This window comes from Macrobrachium nipponense, chromosome 28 (assembly GCF_015104395.2).
Source record: "Macrobrachium nipponense isolate FS-2020 chromosome 28, ASM1510439v2, whole genome shotgun sequence".
In the NCBI taxonomy this organism is placed as follows: Eukaryota; Metazoa; Arthropoda; class Malacostraca; order Decapoda; family Palaemonidae; genus Macrobrachium; species Macrobrachium nipponense.
In genome coordinates this window covers 12,740,232-12,749,198 of record NC_087217.1, presented here as the reverse complement: position 1 = coordinate 12,749,198, position 8,967 = coordinate 12,740,232, and the positions used below count along the sequence as shown (strand labels likewise).

At 35.9% G+C, this 8,967-nt stretch overlaps 1 protein-coding gene across 1 annotated transcript in view; it reads left to right on the top strand.

The window, feature by feature from the left end:
• Positions 1–7,890, top strand: part of LOC135201425 (mucin-2-like) — a 39,500-nt gene extending 31,610 nt beyond the window's left edge. Inside the window, exons 2-3 of the mRNA XM_064230337.1 lie at positions 4,051–4,388; positions 4,597–7,890. Coding sequence (XP_064086407.1) covers positions 4,051–4,388; positions 4,597–6,600 — 2,342 coding nt within the window. The 3' untranslated portion in view covers positions 6,601–7,890. The remainder of the gene's footprint in view (positions 1–4,050; positions 4,389–4,596) is intronic.
• The last annotated feature ends 1,077 nt before the right edge of the window (positions 7,891–8,967 follow it).

The following is an 8,967-nucleotide window of genomic DNA, read 5'->3' as shown; positions in this document are numbered from 1 at the left end:
CTTGAAAGTTACGTTGAATATCAAGGCTTCGATGTCTGGTGTCACGGCCGAGGACTAATTCTTGTCAAAAAACGAGATAGAAGAAGAAGAAGAAGAAGAAGAAGAAGAAGAAGGGTGTGATGTTTATTTGCAATCAGATAATCTAAGAGCAATTTCCACGGAAGAACTATCAGTATGATCGTTCCATGAAGGACTTTGAGAAGCTCAAAGGTTGAATATATATATATTATATATATATATATATATATATGTTATATATATATCTGTATATATATGTATGTATGTATGTATGTAGGTCATGTAATGTATGTTATGTATATGTATATATGTAGTACTATGATATATATATAGACTATATATATATATATATATATAATATATAATATATATACATGTAGGTGTATGTATGTATGTAGGTATGTAGGTATATATTATAGTTATATATGTATGTACTGTATGTATCTATATATATATATATAATATATATATATATGTATATGTTATATATGTATAGTATATATAGATATATATATATATTATATATATGTATATATATATGTAATAATATATATATATATATATATATAATATATTAACATATATATATATATATATATAAATTAATCATATTAAATATACATCTCAAGTATAAAAGGCCCATTAAAACACCTTGGTTTAAATATAACTAACACGAACCATACCATGGAAAGGAACTCATCCCGAATTTTATACAAGAAGATAATTAGATCAACCTTTCCAATGGTGCCTGGGACTCTGACCAAAGGCAACGATTAAGCGGATTAAGACAATTAACAGAACCAACGTCGGCTTAGCAGTGACCCCAGGCATCACCTAAGCGCATATCTCCCACTATATATTTCGCTAATGTAACTCCTGTCATTCACTACTTAATAAGGGTGGAAGTTAGTCCACCGAAATATAGTCCTTAGCTTTAAACCAGAGTGTTTTAATGAGGCCTTTCATACTTGAGACGTACCCTGTTTTAACAGAAAAATTTATTTACATACACACACACAAATCATTGAGCTACAAGTGTCGTTTAATATCTAGTTCACGCTACTTCGGGACCATCCCTGAAGTAGCATCATCACTGAAGAGGGAATTTTTTTAAAGTGATAAATGGAATGGTACTGAAGTGTCTCTAACACTCGACTCGGTACCTTACTAACGACATAAGTCGATGGTAACTCCTGATGGGTTAGTGTTTACCGTCAACGACAGTCGCAGCTTAATGATTGTATATAAATCACGGTGTGATACTCTTGTATATACATATATAATAATATAGGAATATTGTTATTCACAAACATTAAGCTACAACTGTCAGGAATGTCACTGATTTGGAATTGCAACTGATAATCAATTCCGAACCTGGGAGATTCGAACTCCCAACATTACATACCAATGACTTTACAAGTGGATGTCAGGCGTTCGAGCCTCCCATGTACCGAATCAATTTTCAATTTAATTCCCAAAGTATTTATGTACAAGTATACTTATATATATATATAATATATATATATATATATATATATATATATATATATATATATAGCTTAGCGTAAGGAATCAGAAGTCAATCCATAGTAATAAGAATTATTAAAGGGAAGAGGACACACATAGATGTACAGGCTGTCTTTATTCCGACGTTTCGTAATTGTCCAATTAATTACATCATTATATATTTCATTTTAACAGCCCTGATGATGTAACTGATTGGACAAATTACGAAACGTCGGAATAAAGACAGCCTATACATGTGTGTGTGTCCTCTACCCTTTAATGATGATTATATATATATATATATATATATATATATATATATATATATATATTTTAAAGGCTCGTGCAGGGTAATTACAACAATAACACATATCTTTTGGCTGACCGTATTTCAACATATGGCAATCTATTTTAAGGAAGTTTCTGACTTGTTTCCCATATATGTGAAAGTTTTGCACATTTTGATTAATACTGATGATGATAATAATAATAATAAAAATAATAATAATAATAATAATAATAATAATAATAATAATAATAATAATAATAATAATATAATAATCCACGCCCCACGGGATATCTTACGACCTCAAAGTATAACGCAATAGTGGCCTCTGTGTCTACTCGTGGAAGGCCTTCATGCAAATGAGCCTATGACGGACCAACTATAAGGCCTAAGGGCCCTATAAGTTATTCAGAAAGTACTCCCAGGGAAATTCGAATTATAGCAACAGGGATATCAGAGCGGAAAATTTATTATGAAAATACAGTGTAATAGTTAGTTGTATATTTTTATATACAAATAGACACACGTGCAATATGTATACATATAAATGTGGATATATATGTATACCTATATACGTATATGTGGATATATACGTAATACATATATATGCTGTATATACCATATATATAGTATATATATATATATATATATACATGATACATATATATATATATATATATATATGTATACCTATAATAACGTATATGTGGATATATACGTATACATATATATGCGGATATATATACAATATATATATATATATATATATATATATACATATACATATATATATATATATATATATATATATATATATATATATATATATATATATATATATATATATATATATATATATATATATATATATATATATATATATAACTTCTAAACTTGCCAGACAGAAAATTTAATGCACATTTTGCCATTATGAACTACGATTCTCCATTGTGATACATAAATGAATATATATTACTATCTAATACAATCGAATAAAATGAAATACCCGACAATCTTGTCAATCGAAACTTTGTCTATGGACAGCGACTGACGAGAGAGAGAGAGAGAGAGAGAGAGAGAGAGAGAGAGAGAGACTTTGTTTCCACTGACCCTTAAGTCACATGATTTCTTATCTAGTCCCATTACCTACGAGTTAAGTACTATTGGACAACTTAGTGCTTAACTCTTTAGCTTAATAAAATTAACCACTTGACTCTTAATCACGAAACTAAATACTTTGTTGTACTTTTTGCAATTTTCTCTAAGATAACTGTAGCGTTATAAACTGAAACATATCTTAAAACGTTGGGATTTCTAAGTATTATTCTAGCTCTTCCTTAAAAGATAAATTGACCTAAATCTCGACCAATTCTATTGCATAAATTGTGTTGTTTTTCCAAGGGCTTTGTCAATTCTGACTCAACGGTCAAGGTACAAACTACGTCTTTAAAAACAAATTCACAACAGTGCATGACCCCTGACATTGCTTCAAGGACGACCTCCAAACTGGGGGTCATTCTTGGTCTTTCGGTTTGAGGTCATGATTCCATTACCATCAGCTGACCTTAGTTACAAAATCAGAAATCCAAGCGAACATTTGTAGGGTAGATATAAAAGAATGAACGTGGTTTTTTTTTTTGTATGTTATGGAGATGGAAATAAGGTACATAATATCACATAGTCAAATATTAATGATTGAAGGTTGCATTAGCTATCTTTCATCCATTTCAACCAATATAATGTACGTATATATTCTACAGGGTGTCCGTAAAGTCCCAGTACCATTACAAGCAATAAATACTTGTAATGGTCCTGGGACTTTATGGACACCCTATATTACACAAACAAAAAATAGCTCCCGCCACTGTAATAGTGAACTTCATTAGGTATTCATGTAACAATAATCCACTGAAGCATCAATTCATACTATCGGTCATTAGTGAATGACAAACATTTTCATATCCAGCACATCGACCTTTACAATATTAGCAAAAGAAAAACAGTAACAGAATCTTTTTCTTATTTACATAGCAATTTATGTATGTATATAAAGACAGGTAATGATTGACCTTTATCTAATCGTTACTACCTATCCTGTTTTTTTGTCTACAAAGAATTTGTCCTCTAAGAAATCTTGCCTGTTATATAACCATATTTGCACATTCTTATAATTATTAGTTATGGTAATAACAAAACTTTAAATTACATCAATAAATCCTTCCATTCCTTCCCCAACCAAGGTGTCGCGGTGGCTGCGTCGTCTGTCGCCGATGACATTCCGAAGGACATCTCCGACGAAGGGCCTCTTCCCATCACCTTGATCGTCCTTACCGATGACGACGAGGTGCCCGTCAAGAGAGTGCCCCGAGAAGCCACTGACGTCAAGGTCGAGGGTGCCATACCCATTACCCAACTGAGGATTCCAAGAGCTCTCCTGCCCTCCCACGGCGGTCCTTCGACTGTCGCCGGGGGTTCTCCTGGAAGCGATTTCCCGATCTTTAACGCTGTTCCCAAGACGAGTTTTACTTGCAGCAGTAGAAGTCATGGCTATTACGCAGACGTGGACACAGGCTGCCAGGTGAGAGAGAGAGAGAGAGAGAGAGAGAGAGAGAGAGAGAGAGAGAGAGAGAGTTACATTGTGAGTGTTTTGAGCCATACAATATTTCGTTGTTAAACCAACATTACTTTTACTGACCAGTGATCAAATTTGTGGATACATGACATGAAATTTTGTCCCTCAGTCAGCTACTATATCCTCATATTAACACAGTTTGTCTGTCCCTCAGGTATTCCATGTGTGCCATGCTGACGGCCGAATGGACAGCTTCTTGTGTCCCAATGGCACGATCTTCCAGCAACAGCAACTTGTATGCGATTGGTGGTACAACGTTGACTGTCAGTCTTCCTCGCAACATTTTGATGTCAATGCAGAGATTGGTAAAATATCACCATCTTCCAGACAGCCTTCATCTGGAGGAGCAACTTCTGCAAACTTTGCCCAGCAACCTGCACCTCGACCGACCTTTGCTAATGTTACACCACAAAGGGCCCAAGGTAGACCTGCTGTCACTCAGTCACTTCAAGTCCCACCTGGGTCTAAAGCAATAGGTGTCGGCCCAAGTGTGTCACAGCAATTGACAAGAGTCTCTCAGACACCAAAGGCCGCACCACAAGCTGCTTTCTCAATACCACAGACCTCACAGGGGGCGAGCAAAGTTTCAAGTGCAAACTTTGGTGCAGTAACGCAACAAACTACATTGCGGCCCCCTACAAGAGTGGCAGTATCGAGAAGGCCTGTTACTTCTGCCCTTTCAACAGGATTCACTGCCTCTCGGCCACAGACAACTTTCCAACAGAATAATGCCAATGTGGCACTGACTGCCTTTGGTTCCCCGACTCCTCAAGTTCACGGAAACACACATTCAAATTTCCAAATAACCACAACAACTGCAGCTCCCAGAGTTACACAGAGTGTCAGCAACCAAAACAGGGTAGTTCAGCCTTCTAGTTTCAACAGGGTTCAACAAACATTCACCAACATTAACAGAGTAACACCTGCTCCTATCAGAAACACTGTATCACAAACTTTTGCTAGCCAAAACATAGTAACACCAGCTCCAAATCTAAACAGGGTTCAACAGAGTTTTGGAGTTAGTAGCCAAGTAACTCCAAGCACTAATCACAGAGGAACACCAGCTTCAAATCTGAACAGAGTTCAACAGAGTTTTACAGTCACTAACCCAGTAACTCCAAGCACTATTCAACACAGAGTAACGCCAGCTCCAAATCTGAATAGAGTCCAACAGAGTTTCACTGGCACTGGCCAAGTAACTCCAAGCACTTTTCAACACAGAGTAACTCCAGCTCCAAATCTGAATAGAGTCCAACAGAGTTTTCCTGCCACTAGCCAAGTAACTACAGGCACTTTTCAATCCAGAGTAACGCCAGCTCAAAATCTGAACAGAGTCCAACAGAGTTTTCCTGCCACTAGCCAAGTAACTACAGGCACTTCTCAACCTAGAGTAACGCCAGCACTAAATCTGAACAGAGTCCAACAGAGTTTTACTGCCACTAGCCAAGTAACTCCAAGCACTAATCAGAACACAGTAGCCCAGAGCTTTGGCAGTCGAACTAATAACGCCCAAAGGTTTAGCACTCGGCCGAGCACTGGAATTCCTCTTACAAACACAAGACCACAGTCATCGGTACAAGCGTCCAGAGGCCAAGGCCAGACCTCCGTCCAAACGAATACTTTCGGTAACCGCGTAGTTGGTGGGATAAGAATTGGCCAGTCCGTTGGAGTCCCATTACCGACCCTGAACCAAGGGGTACAACAGCCGCAGAGAACAAATGTTAACATTCGTCCAATAACTCCCGTCAACAACGTGCTGTCCAGGCCCAATAACGTAAGACCTACCGGCACGCTGGGATCTGCTAGACCTATCATCGTCATCGACGACGATCTTCTAGACCCATTTGACGACGACAGATTCGATCTGGACGATCGCTTCGACGATGATCGATTCGACCTAGACGATCGCTTTGACGACGACCGGTTCGATCTGGACGACCGATTCGACTTGGACGACCGATTCGACTTGGACGATCGCTTCGACGACGATCGCTTCGACGATGATCGATTCGACCTGGACGATCTCTTTGACGACGATCGCTTCGACCTAGACGATCGGTTTGAGCGGCAGACTCTGGCGAGTTTATCGAAGCAACTTGGAGGAAGGAATGTGTCTCCGCCTTCGGAATTCCAGCTTCCTCCGCCTCTCGGACGTTAAACTCTTCATTCCCATTCCGTAAAAGAATCAGATTCCACGAAAAAATAACCAGAAAACAACAGAAATTGTTGTGCTTTCTCGTCCGTAAATGAATCAGATAAGGAAAAACAACTTGCAATAAAATGTTTATTGTGTACGTAGCGAATTATATTGATAGTAATCGAGAATTAATGTTTTTATTTAACTGTTTTGAGTAAATTTTGTTTAAGCTTCCAATTCATCTATACACAAATAAAATATTTGACTAAGAATGTTGATATTAAACGATTAATTTTTTTTTAAATATTTTATATACGCAATTAAGAAAAATTGTCAGAAACTTGCTGAAGTTTTAGAACAAAATAACTACATTATATGATAATACAATAGAAATGTCAAAGATTTGCTACGTAAACTAGGATAAAGATTTAAATATATAAAAGTATCTTTAAAGTTATTAAATATCCACACGATTCTCATACACACCAACGCTAGGATAAATATTAATTTGTAAAAAACGAAGGATTTTATCATTTTTTACAATTACGTGACTATGCAACGATGAAACATGGCCATGGGAGAGCTGAATTCCATTATGCTGAAATGATTAAAAAGTCATCTCTGTGATGAGACATGACGAATGAAATTACTCCTTTATTGTGGTTAAACATCAGCTATCAATGAAATGACGAATTTCGAAAAAATAATTGTGAAATACTTGCTTTGAATAATCTGATACTACGGACGAGATTATCTATTTCCATGCAGTCTCAAAACGCGCCAGCAATCGCTTTGGAATTTTCGTTTTACTTTCGTTTTTCCTAATTCATCTATTCCTTCATCGGGATTAAGCAGTAATTTAATGATGAAGGAATTAAGCAGTTATTTTCAGTCGTATCCCCGTTTTCTTTGGAATCGTGCTTAAGGTGGGAAATCCATTTGCTTCTAAAAAAAATCTAATTGGAATTAAATGGAATTTTCTTAGGGACTGAGCTTGATAAAGGGCATCCCTTGGCTTATGAAAATTGCATAGAGGGACTGAGCTTGGAATTAGGTAGAATTTTCGTAAGAACTGAGTTTGATAAAGGCCACCTCACCCCTTTGCTTAGAAAGATTAAATAGAATTTTCTAAAGACTGAGTTTGATAAAGGAATCCCTTTACTTATAAAGATTAAATATAATTTTCGTAAAGACTGAGCTGGATAAAGGCCACCCCATCCTTTTGCTTATAAAGATTAAATACAATTTTCGTAAGAACTGAGCTTGATAAAGGAACCCCTTTGCTTATAAAGATTAAATACAATTTTCGTAGAGACTTGAGCCCCTTGATAAATACAATTTTCGTAGAGACTGAGCTTGATAAAGGCCATCCCCTTTGCTTTTGAAAATAAAAAATAGAACGATCACTTTGAGAAGCAAAACTGCATGGAAATAAATCTTCTGTCACAATGGAGGATGATACTACGGTATAAAAAAATATTCCCAAAAAATATTTGTTCCTTCATCGGGATTAAGCACCGGTTGTTTTCTTCCTTTTGCTTGTTTTCGAAGAGACTGATCTTGTCAAGGGACAAGAAACAAATCTTCCAAGTTAATGGAAAATGACATTGACAGTGAAATATACTCCCAGGAAACTCTGAGCTGAGAATATTCGTCACTACAGGACCCGTATCCGAAATACCGAACGCCTCAGTAACGCACAAAATTCGAAGAAACTCGATGACCAAAAATGGAATCCAGCCTTCCTGGACAGCTTCAAATCCATAGGCTACATTCACCTTCCGCGCCTCCTCCCTCCACGTGCCTTACCCCACTCCCTCAGGAGGGGAGTGGCCTTCGGAACACCCATTAGGAGCAGTCTGTGTAACCCTTTGCAACCCCTTAGGAGTCGATGTTCGTCCCAGCTTGTACATTGTCCGTGTTGGTGCCATCAGTCTTTTTTTGTCGTGTCTCTCTCTCTTTTTATTTTTTATTTTTTTTTAATGGGTCATTTGTGTCATAGAGCGATCACTCCTGTCTTTCCAGTCTATATTTTTATCATTCCCCCCTACTACTACCTCTCTTACTATGTCGTTGTTAATATTTGTTTGTCAATAAAATATATATATATATATATTCTTGAACTTCTAACGGCTCCTTTTATTACCCTACGAATTATATCATACCTTAAATAAACATATAATATTTATATACAGTATATATAAAAATATATAGTACATGTATACACATGTATACACACACACACACACACACATATATATATATATATATATATATATATATATATAGTATATATATATATATATATATATATATATATATATATATACACATATATATATATATATTCATATATATATATATATATATATATATATATATATATAT